The sequence below is a fragment of the Zalophus californianus genome, chromosome 7 (assembly GCF_009762305.2).
Source record: "Zalophus californianus isolate mZalCal1 chromosome 7, mZalCal1.pri.v2, whole genome shotgun sequence".
Lineage (NCBI taxonomy): Eukaryota > Metazoa > Chordata > Mammalia > Carnivora > Otariidae > Zalophus > Zalophus californianus.
The window spans coordinates 2,731,577-2,746,520 of NC_045601.1; the positions used below are offsets into that span (position 1 = coordinate 2,731,577).

Genomic DNA, 14,944 nt, shown 5'->3' on the forward strand with positions numbered 1-14,944 from the left:
GTGCCTGGTGCAGGTGCTCGGCTGGCCTTTCTGCTGTCCTTGGGCATTTCCTGGCACATCATCTCCAGAAAGTAACTACTTAGGAAAAACAAATCCTCTAGTACATCGAAGAGCAATTGCTGCACAGACCAAAATAGCAAATGATATGTTTTTCCATATAACCTCCCACCTGGCAGTGAGGAAATGGAGGCTCACAGAATCAGGCGACCTGCCCCAGCAGCATAAAGGGTGGTGACCCATGGGGACTCGGGGAGGCACCAGGTCCCTTCCTCAGCTTTTTGGTCAGGGAGAGACTTTTCCATCAGGTTGGAAGGTGTGAGTATTATAAGGATGGTGGAGGGGGATTTTTAATTTCTGAATGAGAAATGTCTTTATGGACCAAAGGATTGTGCTGTCAGGGTCCTCTGCAGACAGACTAACTGAGGGTGTGTGAGTGCACGTGCACATGCATGTGAGGGCGTGTGTGTGTGTAGGTGCATGAGTACGGGTGTGCATGTGCAGGTGCATGCATGTGTGCAGGTGCGTGTGTGTGTGAGGGCGTGCATGTGTGTGCAGATGCATGAGTGAGGGTGTGTGCAGGTGTGTGTGCATGCACGTGTGTGTACAGGTGCATGCAGGTGTGTGAGGGCGTGCATGTGTGTGCAGATGCATGAGTGAGAGTGTGTCCAGGTGTGTGTGTACATGCACGTGTGTGCAGGTGTGTGTGTGAGGGCGTGCATGCGTGTGCAGATGCATGAGTGAGGGTGTGTGCAGGTGTGTGTGCATGCACGTGTGTGTGCAGGTGTGTGTGTGAGGGAGTTCATGTGTGTGCAGATGCATGAGTGAGGGTGTGTGCAGGTGTGTGTGTGCACGCACATGTGTGTACAGGTGCATGCAGGTGTGTGTGTGAGGGCGTGCAGGTGTGTGTGCATGTGTGCGCATGTGCGTGCACGAATGTGCGTGTGTGCAGGTGCATATGCGTGTGAGGGCATACATGTGTACATACACATACAGAGGGGGCGAGATGTATTATCAGGGTTGGGCTCCCATGGTCGGGGGCATTTCACCAGCTGAGCCACGTAGGGCAGGCCAGCGGGTGGTACTATAGTCTCAGGGTGCCTGGAGAAGCCCTTCCTTCCTGGGGAGCCTCAGTCTTTCCCCCGAAGGCCTTCCGCTGAAGGATGCGGCCGCCCATAATATGCAGGGCCATTTGCTTTACTCAAAGGCCACTGATGTAAGGGTTAAGCGCATCTAAAGCCTCACAGCGACATCCTGACTGCTGTTTGGCCAGCACCTGTTCCCATGGCCAGGCCAGGTCGACACACAAGTTAACCGTCCTGGAAACCAAAGGCCTGTCATTGGCCAGGGCTGAACAGACAGGTCCCGGGGCAGGGGTCTCCATGTTCCATCCGGGGCCAAGGATGAAGCACTCTGCTGAGTGAATCACAAATTAATTAGAATTTATGAAAATGTTTGTAAACGTGGGCTCCCACCCTTGCACACATCTGATTTGTGTGGTCACAGGGCTGAGCTGGGAGGGGGACGGTCCTCTCTCCCTGGAGCCGGCTGCCTCTCAGCTGCTCATCGGGGTCCAAGGAGCTCTGCCCGTGCTCGGGAGGGTTGGGGATGCTGGCCCAACCCCCTGGGCCTCAGAGTGAAGTCCTGCTTCCTCCTGTGGCTCTAATTGTGCTACCGTCTCAGTCCTGGGAGCAGCTGTGCGCCGGGAGCGGCCATGTTTCCCAGTCTGGTGCATGCACGGGGGTCTTGGCCACACCCAGCTCCTCCGTCTGCAGAACCTGCCAGGACCTCCCGTGGGCTGGAGTCTTGTTCCTAAAGGTGCAGTTCATTCTCAAGCGGGGGTGATCTTGCACCCCTGGGGGACATTAGCTGTGTGTAGAGATGGTTTTGGTTGTCATAACTGGGACAGAGCTTCCTCTTGGCGTCAGAGACCAGGGATGAGGGCAAACATCGTAAAGTGCACATGACGGCCCTTATGACAGAGGTACCCGCCCCACAGGTCGATAGTGCTGAGGTGGGGACCTGAGGCCTGCCTGACCCCAGCGAGTGCATGGTCTTCCTGGGAGCGCTTGCTTCCGCATAAGGGCAAACAACATGCTCCAAGTGATGGGGAGAGGTCCTTCATACTAATATTATCTCGGTAATCCTAAAATGCATCGTTAAGTTATGGATGATTAAGAATGAAATGAAACTAGTTTCTAGTTTCTCTGGGAGCATCATTAATAATGACCTGACTTGATCCTAAATATGTTCTGTAGATGTATTTTCTCTTCCTTGCGATTTTCTTAGTAGCATTTTCTTTTCTCTAGCTTACTTTTTGTAACAATGCAGTGCATAATATAACATAAATTATGTGTTAACTGACTGTTATGTTACTGGTAAGCCTTCCAGTTAATAGTAGGCTAGTAGTAGTCAACTTTGGGGGGAGTCAAAAGTTCCTTGTATATTTTCAACAACGTAGGAGTGGGCGTCCCAGCGTCTGCATCGTTCAAGGGTTAAATGTGCACTTGTTTCACAGTCTGGTGCATGGATGTGTGCCTTCTCCACACCTGGGTGCTCCGCCTTCAGATTTCATATACTGATTCATTTTTCAAAGGCACGACCCTCACCAATGGAGCCAAAGAGGAAGGCGCGAGATGGCCCGTGTTTCTGTGGGAGGGGAGCTCTGACCGTCCATCTTGCGGTACTGTTTCTTTAGAGGGATCTTCTGGTCCTTGGACGCTGGGAGAGACCTCAGTGCTCCAGGAAGACTTGAGGACAGGGAGTTAATAGTCTAGCAGAGTCACACAACACACCTGAGTGGTTATGATTCGGTTACTTGGACTGTGGCGGCCACACACAGAAAAGTGCCCAGCTCGGTCTACGTGACCCAGCCAGGCTGATTTGCAAAGCAGTGTTGAGGAGGCCCGTGTAGCCTGAGTCTCTGAGATAAGTACATGTGTTCCACAGGTGTAGACAAAGACCATAAATAGCATGGTAAGTGCCCCCTGAAACAACCCCAGTAGCGCCTTCAATGTCTGGATTTGGCTCGTATTTCAAGTTCAATTACTGCAATGGTTTGAAGGCTCAGTGGACATTTGAGCCCGTTCCCTGGCTCTTCCAGGTTGGCCCGCAAAAGCACGTGGCCTCCCAGGCTGTGTCTGTCAGCTAGCTCTGGTTATGAGCGCTGCAGATGGGGCAGTGTCCCTCACGGGCCCGGAGGCTGGATGTCTGCGGGCTGGGGGGTGGGGGCGTGGGGGAGGTGGGGGGGTGGGGGAGGTGGGGGGGCAGCCTCACTTGCTTCTCTGCTTGGCTTGCAGACAGCATCCCCTGCGCCACATGCGGTCTGCCCTTAGTGTGTTCCTGTACCCTAATCTCCTTTTCTTACAAGGACACCAGTCCCACTGGATCAGGGCCCATGACATGCGTCACCCCATTTAACTCGATCGCCTCCATAAAGACCCGTCTCCAGGAGGGTCACACTCAGAGGTCGTGGGGGTTCCAGCTTCAACATGTGAGTTTTTGAGGGGCACAGTTCAGCCCATATCAGTGTGTACCTATAAATGGTGGGTGCGTTTTCAATTTTTATGTGGCTGGAATCACAGTCTGTGTTTCCTTTTGAAACTTATTTTCAAAAAGCTCTTTATGATATTTTTGAGATTTATTCATGTTGATCATGTGGTTCTTTTTCATTCACTTTGTGTGCTGTGTAGCGTTTCCTGGTATGAAAAATGCCAGTTTATTTTTCCATTCCCCTAGCGAGGAGCCAAGTCAGGTGATTTCCAATTTCTCTTCTTTTAAGCAGTGCTCAATGGAGAACCTATGTCTTCCCGTGAACATATTCTAGAGTTTATTTCTCTGTTTAGATTCTTAACAGTGAAACTGATGGCCATAAGATAGGTACATTTTCAAACTAACTTGGTATTGACAAATTCCTCTCCAAACTGGTTGAACTCATTTATTTGCCCTTTGGCAATGTATCAGAGTTCCTTTTTCCGGATACTCACCAACTCCCATTGGATGCAGTTTGGCACACTTAGGCTATTTTTTTAAAGATTTATTTTTATTTATTTTTGGGGGGAGGGGCAGACAGAGAAGGAAAGACGATCTTGAGCAGACTCCACGCCTGATGTAGGGCTTGATCTCAGGATCCTGAGCCGAAATCCAGAGTCGGATGCTTCATTGACTGAGCCACCCAGATGCCCCACTCATGCTATGTTTAGGAGTGAAGAATTTGCTTATCTGATGAAGACGAAAAGCACCTCTCCACCTCTCTCCATTGTGTGCATTAACCTTAACATATCTCTGATGCTAATTCTTTTTCAGTCGTGTAGGTTATGAGCATATTCTTCTGGTCTGTGCCCCGTTTTAACCTTGTGGTGTCTTTTGTCATGCAAAATATTTCTTATTTAAATGTAGTCAAATCTATTGATTTTTAAAAATATAATGTATGGATTTTTAACTTGTTTGAAAAATCCTTCAGTAGTTCAAGTAAAAATACAATCTCCTGAATGTCCTTTTAACAATTACATAGTTCAGCTTTTTCCCATTTTGGTCTTGCATTTATTTTTATCCGCGGTAGGAGGCTGAACGGTCACTTGGCCGTCCCTCAGTGTCCAGTCTGTCCTTCTCTGAGCTCTCCTGTGTGGGGCGGCTTCTGGGCTCTGTTGGGTTCTTCGCACGAATGTGACCCCCCGACGCTGGAGCGGGTGCTGGTGTCTGTGCAGTCGTGCATGTCTCGTACTTGCCCTTCTTCAAAATAGTGTTGGCTACTTTTCAGCCTTCATTCTTTGACTTTAATCCCAGGAAAAATTATTCCTGCTTGGATTTATTATGGTCACTGCGTAAAATGTATAGATTGATTTGGGGAAAAGTGACTTTTTTTTTTTTTTAACCATATTAAGATTTCTGTTCTGGAATGGATATTTATCCTCACTTACTTTGGTTTTCTTTTGTTTCTTTCAATAAAGTTTTTCCTATTTTCTGTGAAGTCCTCACACATCTTCGTCCGGTATACACTTTAGACTTTACAGGTATTCTTTCCTTGTCCGTCTTTGTCTTTCTTCCTTCTCCTTTTTGCAGTTTTGAACGGCATCTCTTCAGATGGTTTCCTGCTGAGGTACAAAAGCTCTATTAACTTCTGAATATTACTCTTATGTTCAGTAACCCACCATCCGCTCTGATTAGAATGAATCAATTGTCAGCACGTTCTCCCGGGTTCTCTCGGATTTTTCAGAGAGGATTAAACTGTCTCTGAACCACAGCTGTTTGTCTACATTTACTTTCTACTACATCTCTTTTGAGTTTAGAAATTTTTATTTTATGTTCTGTTCAATGCTGCCCTCCTGCTGTTGGAAGTTCTTGGTGCAACCTGGGCTCCCTGGCCACGTCTCTCCATGGGTTTTGAGATCTGGGGCTGTGGGCACACCTTGGAGCCTCACCCCTCCCGTGCGGATTCCTGGCAGCCTGGGCCCAGGCTGTGTCCGCCCACAGGGAGCCCTGGGGCGGCTGCCGGGTGGCTCCGGTGGATTCCTGGCGTGGGGGCGACTTTCGCTGAAACTCCATGTGAACCTCCTGCCTCTGTAAATCCACCCGTGCTCGTGGGAGGCATGGGTCTGACGTGTTCAATGACCAGGGATGACTTGAAAAAAATATTTTAAACTTGAGCCCAGGACACGTGAGGGGAATTTCCTGATTCTCATGCTGCTCAGGGGATTGTTGTCACAGCTGTGACCCCTCCCCAAGCCAACTGAGTGTCCCAGCTCCCCGCGGCCGGCTCCGTGCTGCCAGCCCTTCTGCTCACGGGGCCAGTCTCTCCTTTCCTGTACCTCCACGAGCGTGAAAACCTGCAAAACGACAACCCAAATGGAAAACAGCAGAGGATGTGAGTGGACATTTCTCCAAGGAACACATGCAAGTGACCAAAAAGCACGAGAAATGATGCTCAACATCACTAATCATTAGGGAAATGCAAATCAGAACGACAATGAGGTACCATTTCACACCCACTAAGATGACCAGAAGAAGAAGAAGAAGAAGAAGAAGAGGAAAAGAAAATGCAAAGTAACAAGTTTTGAGTGAGACTGTGGAGAAGTTGGAGCTCCGGTACATTGCTGGTGGGAAAGTAAAATGGCTCCTCCGTTCTGGAAAAATTCAGCTGTTCCGGAAAACCATTACCATAACTCAGCAGTCCCCCGGGACTGTTGAAGACAGGGACCCCCGTTCAGGCTGCAGCAGCCCTGCTCCCAGCAACCAGAGGCAGGACCAGCCTGAAGCGCCCACCGGCAGGTGCATGGCTAAGTGGGGAGTGGTGTGCCCACACATGGAGAATGGCTCGGCCATAAAGAGGAAGGAGGTACCAATCTGTGCTACTACGGGATAAACCTCAGGAACGTGATGCTACGTGACGGAAGCCAGATGCCGGGGCCCTCCGTGGTCTGGTTCCACTTAGGTGAAGTCCAGAGAGGCTGCAGGGGCTGGGGGAGGAGGGCTGCTGGGGGGGGGTGGGTGGACCCCTCAGGGCTTCCTTGTGCAGTGATGAAATTATTCGGAAGTGGACAGTGGGCTGGTTGCTTAACAGTGGGAATGTGCTTAATGACACTGTTCGTTTCGAAATGGTTCGTTTTATGTTATGTGAAATTCACCTCAATTAAAAAAATGTTTTTAAGATTCAGAATTCAAAGACAACGGACATTGCAAGCCCCCAGTTGGTGGCGGTCCAGCCCTGTGGTCACTGTCCTTCAGCCCCTTCCTTCCTGTCACGCTGGCTGCCCATCGAAGGACATTTTCCTGTTGTCTCTAAGCATGCGCGGTGATGTCCTTGTCACTGGATGGCCCTGCGGTCTGCAGGAAGTGCGCGTGCTCTCAGCGGCCCCCCGTCTGCTTTACTGTGGACCCGAGCCCCAGGAGGGGAAGCAGCACGGGCTGCAATCGGGAACACCCCTTCTTCTAGTGTGGGGCTAGTCACACAGCTTCTTGGCTGGCTTCGTCCAGAAAAGATGCCAGCCACGGTGCCAGAGGTGGCTGGCCAGGGCGGATTTCCCGGTTGGTGTTGTAACATCACCTCCGTAACCCTTCAGGGTGAATAAAGACCCAGATATGGCCGAGGGTCTCTGGGACTTCGGGTCTCCAGCCGAGGGAGAGGACGCTGGGTTATGGAGAACAAGCCCTGACAATTTGGTCTTCGTGGGAGCTGAGCGTTTGGTCCCTGGGGGAGCACATCAGTGAGGTCCTATAGATCAACACCAGAGCTCCCCCGCAGCGGCGGCCCGGCTGGGGGTTCGCAGTGGCCGGCCCGATGCAGGTGGGGAGGCGGGAGGAGCGCTGTGCTTCGTGAGGGTCACAGACTCCAACAGCCTGCAGGCCTGTGTTGGGGTGGGGTGGATGTGTGTGCCGCGGCCACCCCCCATCCGCAGACATTTAAGAATCCATACTGCAGAGGAAAGCGTGTATGAGCCCGACGTCTTAAAGGAACTATTTTGGGAATTTCTAAACTGTTCCAGAACAACAGAATTGACACTGATTTATGGCCTAATTGTTTATGAGAGAGAGAATTCAGATGGGCCGGGCCAGCCCGCTCCCCCAGCGGCGCTTGGCTGCAGACCGAGTCTCTGGCGCCATCTGCTGTTCGTCCGTGGCCGCGCCTTCCCCCGGGGCAGGGAGCGGGGCAGGACCCCGGCCGGGAATAGAGCCCAGTTAGATCTAGTTGGACACCCCGGGGGTCAACTTCCGAGGGATCCCAGACCAGAAGCACGGACGCCGGCATTCGAGGGCGAGATGTCTCTGAGGCCGGCTAAGCAACTCGGGTTTGGGGATCGCCTTCCTGCCTCTTCGTGGCCAACGCTGACAGGCTGCCACGTGCCCGGCGTCTAAAGCTGTTGCTCCTTTCTCCCAACTCCCTCAGAAGCCAGGTGCTGCCCCAACTGTGCAAATGGGGAAACCGAGGCCACCTGGCTAAGTCACTTGCCCAGCATCTGGTGGCGGGACACAACCAGGAGCCTGGGCCCGCCCTCCCTGCTGCTGCCCCTGCTGACAGCGCCCCCGTCCCGCCCCCGGGAGCCTGTCCGCCCAGAACCATGCGGTCAGTTCTGCAGCAACATTCCAGGCAAATCAGGGCTTAAAGTGCTGAGCTTTCTCAGCATCCCACGTACTGATTTCACCGAGGAAGTGACAGTCTGTATTCACTCTATCACCTGGTACCTGGCCAAGTGTGGCTTTTGAGGACGGTGCACAAATTCTGCAAGGTACTCTCCTCTCTGGTAAACGGGGGTGCTGGGAGCGAGCCAGACCCCTTTGTGTTATAAAGTCGGGTTGTCTGCTCTCATCTACTGAAAGCCCTGTCTCCACACACCCACAGAGTCACATGAAGCTTGGCCGTCCAGACTAGAAATTCCAGATGCCGGAAACACCACAGTGGGTGCCTGTGGCTTGTCCCGGGGCATGTGATTGCTTTCTAGAGCTTTACAAAAATATTCAGCCATCTTGTTTCCAGAATGGTTATTGATACTTTGTCTAGATATTTCTCATATTTTCTTTCAAGTTAACAAAGCACAAACATATTTGCCCCTGTTCATTTATTTTCCACAAACAAGTCTGAGGAGTTTCCTTTTCGTGGAATACACCTGGAGTCCCATCCGTTTGTGTGAAGTGCATCATACCCTCATCACTTTAGTTTTTCCCTGGGGAGCCGGCCGTGACGCTATTGAACTCATACTAGATGCATTTTGACAAGAACGCAGTCACAGGGATGTAACAGGAAGAGGGAAGACAGGCCTGACTCCTCCAGCGATGGAAACGCCAGGCAGCACCCTCCCGGCCCCTCCCCCACCCCTCCACCTGCCTTCTGTCTCCTTCCCCACCTGTCGTGATCACAGGTGCTCTCAGGGAGTAAAGTGGGACCTGCAGGGAAGTCCTCTCTGCTCATCTGGGAGTGGAATGGAGTAGGGAGGATGGGGGTCAGCACTGTAGGTCTTGAAAGACCCCCTGCTCCCTGCCCCCCACTTTTGGCTCAGGAGCTGAGCCTGGCAGCTGACCATGAAGTCCGGGGAATGGAGAACAGTTAGGAGGCAGCAGAGATGTGAAGGGGTCTGTGGGGTCGCGTGGCTGCCAGATGGTTGGTGGACCAGCATTTCACTTCTGTTGAGCCTGTTGCCCCCGCTTACTTCACTGACTCCTATTGGCAAAGTGGGGGGCCCAGAGAATGAAGGGGGAAGAAACTCATGACTGTGGATGAGAGAATATGCAAATTCGAGATCTCGAGTTTTCAGGGAGAGCCCCAAGTATTGAACACCCTGTACTCCCAGCCTCAGGGGCTTCGAGACAGCCTGGGTTTGGGCACCATGTGTGGTGCACCCCCCCCACTCCCCCCAGAGAAGGTGACCAGTTGGTGGGTTGGTCATGGGATTGGATCAGACAATGGATGGATGCATGATTCTATGGCACTTTGGGGACTTTATTTGCAAACACATCATTGATGTTGCGTTAGGCCTCACACTCATTTTCAAGTTACAGAAACCACATCAAACTGGCGCAAGCAAGCTGGGCAGTTTATCAGCCCCTATGGTGGAAAAAGATATGGCTTCTGGTGGGTTTGAATGCAAAGGTCCTAACACCACTTCCCCTCCATGCCCAGGCTGACATGTTTCCTAGGTGCACCAAGCACAAACTCCAGACTCAGAGCGTCTGCGAAGCTGACCACCAGGACAGGCCGGGCTGGTGGCTCTCCTGGAGCCCTAGGCAGGCCTCACCTGTTGTGGGGTTCATGCCCATCTCGGAGCAGGCACTGTGCCTGGAGAGTGCCCAGGCCCTTGTCACGGCCCCGCCCATGGCGATGGGTGATCACGGCAGGGTCAGGCTCCCCTGGGCTTCACGGGATTTGTTGCCTGTAGAAGGAAAGGTACTTTCTCCATGACGGAAGACAGGCTGCTGAGGAGGAGACCCACGGTGTTTGCCGCACGCGCCGGATGCAGCCCCAGCTGCAAAAACAGGTCACAGAATGTGTGCGTGCTATTTAATACTGTCCATCCGGGGGACAAGAAACAGGGACCAAGGGACAGGCGGTGAGGCTGCCCAACCTTGACCACACGGTAGCATCACCTGATAAGCACGGTCAGCCCTAAGGTGCCAGGATTCTGTCCCAAGCACTCCTAATTGATTTCGTCTGGGGGTGTGCTAAGCTCCAGGTATCTCAGGGCGCCTGCGCGGTACAGTCTGTCAAGCGACTGACTCGTGATTTCGGCTCAGGTCGTGACCTCAGGGTCGTGGGATCGAGCCCCGTGTCGGGCTCTGCGCTGGGTTTGGAGTCTGCTTGAGATTCCCTCTGCTCTCCCCACTCACTCGCTCGCTCTCTCTCTCTGTCTCTAACATAAATAAATAAAATCTTTTTTTAAAAAAAGCTTCAGAATGTTTCTAATGTGCACTGAACATGGAGAGTCAGGGATGTGAAGAAATTAAGGGTACTGAAGATATGCTGGCCTTTACCAGTTCTGTGGGAAGACAATGACGGTGTAGGTTGAAGCTGAGAAAAACCCTACCCACCAATGCAGAATTCTCTTGCAGCAGGATCCCTGGGCCTTTCTGTAGTCCGTGACATGGGTGCGCACGCCCGCGTGGTCGTGAACCACGATTGCTAGCGAGGGGTGCGAGAGATTTCCTTTGAAGTTTGGTTTCTTTCCATCTCTTATTTTGTAGCAAGTATGAGCCAAGGAGCAGGGAACGGAAGGGAGATGAGGGAATAAATCAGAAGAGGGAAACTGAGCCCCGCAGTTTGGGGGGTGCAGAAACAAGACCAGCCTTGCTTTCTGTTCCCAAATTCCTAAAAGCATGTTGCTAAGTAAACCCTTCAGGCTACTCAGTGTCTTACTGTAGCCCAAGAGTGGCCTGGGGAGAGGCAGGAATTCTGGAAGCATGTTTCTGGCTTGAACCCCACAATGGAAGCAGGCCAGGCTGTCACGAGCTGGGTGCTCACGTGCGCTCACGTGCGTGCAGACCCCAGACCCTCATGGTCCTATAGCCAGAATGATTGCCTCCCAGGGAACCAGGAGCCGACAAGTCGCCTTAGGATGTCTGTCCGGTTCCGTTAGTGATAGCCCCTGCTAGTTAAATACGTGTCTGGACATGAGACAAGTGACGTTTTGTTTTTGTTTTTTTCTGTGTTTTTCTTTTTTTGGCTTTTTTTGGGGTTGAGTTTTGAGGTTGGTAATGGGAACATCATCACTTCCTTTGGCTGAATTGTAAAAGTTGCACAAAAGTTTGCAAGTTCCCTTCTTCTGCTGTTTTACTTCAAGGCTTCCTCAAAGCTCGAGAAACTCCCCCAATTCTTTAGAACCATGTGGAGATTAATGTTTAGAAGCAAAAAACGCCAAGGCTTGGTGAGTGTCTGCTTGTCCTCACCAGCACAGCTGTTCGTCGTAAATGCCATGCTGTGACTTACAGGACTTTTTCTTCCCTTTCTGCTTCAGCAGGGCAAATGGGACTCAACCTTGCCTGAGACAAAGTCAGCTTCGTCCGTAGAGGTAAGACCTGCTCAAGTCGGCTTGTGTTTCTCCTGAGAACATGAGTTCCAGTTTTAAAAGAGTGTTTAGCGCGAAGTGTTCTTTCAGTTTCTTGCGTTACCTGACCCTGCTCAGTCCAGCGGAGCTGGCCGTGGCATGCTCTTAGAGGGGGGATCCCGCGCAGTGAAGTTTCCATTATCTGACGTTCTGGGTTTAGTGCTGAAACGCCTGGACTGGTGCAATAATGTCTTTGTGCAGCAGGGGTCTGCCTTGTGTGCGAAGCTGGGACACTCTCCTGCTTTCTCTGAAGACGGTGGGTTCTGTTCTGAATCTGTGGGTCGCTGGGGACATCATATATATGATTCCATGTGCATTATTCCTTTTCAAACTCTATCATGTGCCTTCAAAATAAGCCGGGAGTCACAACAACAAGGGAGCCCTCAGAACGAGGTGACGCTGGGGTGGGGGGCTGGCCCCACGCTGGGTCTGCAGGGAGCTGTAGGACCATACTGACTACATGCGGCGGTCAGGTCCTCATCAGACGCTTGTCTAGGAATTAGGCCTAAAACGGGTCATTTTAGATGAAGGTAGATTTCCTGCAATATTTCGAGCAGCTATGTGGTTTGAATAGTAACATCAGAAATAAGAAGTTTGGTAAAGTGGTTTTATGGGTGTTTTACTTTTCCTGCCTCCCTGGAAACCGCTAAGTAAGAACGCTCGCTATGTGCCCAGGCCAAGCCATGACATCTGTATTCATCGGGCCGAATATTCCCAGAGGGCAAGGCGGGAGCAATGGTCCTGGTCCTTACAGGTGCCAGACAGGTCATTTGAAACCTGGGTGTTGGTCAGGCTGATGGAATTTACATGAATGCATCAGACTTCATTCTGGTTCATACTAAACAATATACATATGAAACCCCCCCACTAGGCATCTGGCAGCTTTCTGAGGGTTCTGCTTCCCTGGCCTTGTTGAGGTGGTGGGCTGTCCTGTTGCGTGTGCAGTTTGGGAAGCAGCGCAGAGAAGTGATGGGCTTCTCAGCAGCTCCTCAGTGGGTCTGCAAGTCCCGGGGGACAATAGAGAGTCCAGCCAATTCCAGGAACCTGCATTCTTGGAGCAAGGGAAGACACTTCTGCGAGTGGTCAGTCTCGCATTTGAGTGAACAAGCTCACCACTGAAGTCTCCTGTTGCGCTTTTAGCACACTTACGGTACTCCGGTCTGCATCCAGTAGATTTTTATAAGTAGCTCAATGCTAAGAACTTGGTCAAAGAAAAGGTTCTCTGTACCATTATGTTGTGTGAATTAGACCTTCCTTATTAGACATAAACATCATGTCAGTGGAGCTGAAGGTTGGTGATGATGATTTATGGTCTGTGACATCTCAGTGTGGTTCTGGTTACTTTGGTTAAGTGATTAGACAGGTGCCTGAAGAGTCGTTTGCTTTGCAGCCTCATGTAAAGACACTCAGAAACAAGGCATGTCGTGGTGGGAGGGAATGGCCCTTCTCCTCTCATAACCTCTTTGCAGTCTAGTTTATAACCTGTTCAAGAAAAAAAAAAAACAGGTCCGCTCTCGTTGGTGATTCTTACTAGAGCTTTATCTGGCTCTCTGTGGTGAGGTCCGTGAGGAGCTGCGTCTCACGGAGAGAGAAAAAGTCCGATTACTCTGCCTGTCGTCACACTCCACACTTGGACTGGCCCTGGAGAGAAAGAATGAAAATTCCATACTGCATGTGGTTCTCTTCTCTTGGCCGGAGAAACCGACGTAGGCAGATTGACAAGAATGTGGCTGGTGGGGGCGCCTGGGTGGCTCAGTCGTTGGGCATCTGCCTTCGGCTCGGGTCATGATCCCAGGGTCCTGGGATCGAGCCCCGCATCGGGCTCCCTGCTCCGCGGGAAGCCTGCTTCTCCCTCTCCCACTCCCCCTGCTTGTGTTCCTGCTCTCGCTGTCTCTCCCTTTGTCAAATAAATAAATAAAATCTTAAAAAAAAAAAAAAGAATGTGGCTGGTGGGTGATTGAAACCGTACTAGGCACGGGATGTACAGGTGGGCATCACGCGTGCGTCGTTCCCAATAACCAGTCCTACATGCATGTTGCAGTAAGAGCCACGGTCAGAGTTGGGAACATTTCTGAGAAGAACCCTTGTGTGCTTGCGGCTCAGATCTATCTCAAGGCTCTGGGAGGGCCCTGGGAGCCCCGCTGCAGCACCCGCGGCCAGCCCGGCCCCCAGGGCGTGGCCACGTTTTCAGATTCAGGAGACCCTTCTTCCATTCAGGATAAACACACACCGATCTGACCTCACACAGCATCACTGGGAGCACGCTGGAAGTCTGAGAAGGGTGATGAGATCTTTGAGTTAGGAGCTGACCTTTGTATCTGCTCTCCTCTTTTTCTCTCTGCAAAAGTTTTTGTTCGACAGATTGTTCGACCATGGGAGGCTCCTGGGGTCTCCAGTTTCAAATCCTAACGCAGATCCGGCGGTGGGGCTGCAAGCAGGTGCTACCACAGCTCTGGGGAGAGACACTACGGTGTTTTCCCAGGCATGTCCTGGACGTGCTGATCCGGCAAACGCAGCTGGGGGCCGACTTCTGTGTGTTTCACCTGCTAAACCCGCAAGTTGTCTCCAGTTTAGCAGCTCGCGGCATTTCCCCTTTCTCTATTATGGCTTCACTCTTTATGTATCCGATTTCATAAAAAGAAATGTTCAAAGGAGACAAAGGAGGTTCCAATGCCAAGGGAGGGATGTTTCCTTTTGCCACAGCGCCAGCAGAAGAGAGGGGTCACTGCGCGGAGCCATTCCTGCCCCTCGAGGGCCGTTCTGGTCCCAACTCTCTTCCTCTCTTCCTGCAGAACGCGCACGCCCCCTCCACCGGGCTGCATCGTTCAGCCCCCTGTTGATCGGGGCGGGGGGGGGGGGCTGTAACCAAGAACAAGCAGATGTTCCCTCAGATTTCCTGCCACCTGGAGCCGGGGAGCGAGGCCATCCTGGTCGTCACAGAGCAGTGCTGGAGGCCAGGGTTGTGCCAACAAGGGGAGACAGACGCAGGCTGCCCAGCTCTGGGGACAGGGTGGGAGCCGCTTGAAGCCTCGCGCCCAGGCGGGGGGAGCGTGTGATGTGCCTGATACGCGCTTGCGCACGGCCTGCCTGACATCAGGGGGTGTGTGGGCGTTGTTTTAATTCTTAATAATTTGTGAAAAACCTGTTCTTTTGCCAGATACCTCAGTAAGCAAAGAAAATAGCATAGTAACTCAAACTTAATCCTGTGAAAGGAAACGAGAGAGTTGAAGTGCTGACCTTCCTGGGACGTGAGTCTCAACAAGTATCTCTCCACTGCTTCTTGCGAATTCTGGGCGAGCGGAGCCCCGTGTGGAGGCTCCGGTGCTGTGGCCCCAGCCTGGCTCACAGATGCGCGTTCAGTTAGGGTCCTCGGACGGAAAGGTGTGCTCAGTTCTCCTTTCCATTTTCCTTTCTTCGAA

The 14,944-nt window shown here is 51.8% G+C and overlaps 1 protein-coding gene across 7 annotated transcripts in view; it reads left to right on the forward strand.

Moving 5' to 3' along the window:
- The window catches only part of RPS6KA2 (ribosomal protein S6 kinase A2), a 363,002-nt gene that overhangs the window by 57,489 nt on the left and 290,569 nt on the right, over positions 1-14,944 (forward strand). For 3 of the 7 annotated variants that reach the window (XM_027601223.2, XM_027601225.2, XM_027601226.2), the window contains one exon: positions 11,436-11,489. The exons of 1 other annotated variant lie outside the window; for it this stretch is intronic. In XM_027601223.2, coding sequence (XP_027457024.1) covers positions 11,436-11,489 — 54 coding nt within the window. Of the gene's footprint in view, positions 1-11,264; positions 11,346-11,435; positions 11,490-14,944 lie in introns of those variants that run through there. 3 more of the 7 variants (XM_027601224.2, XM_027601227.2, XM_027601230.2) reach the window with 2 other exon arrangements.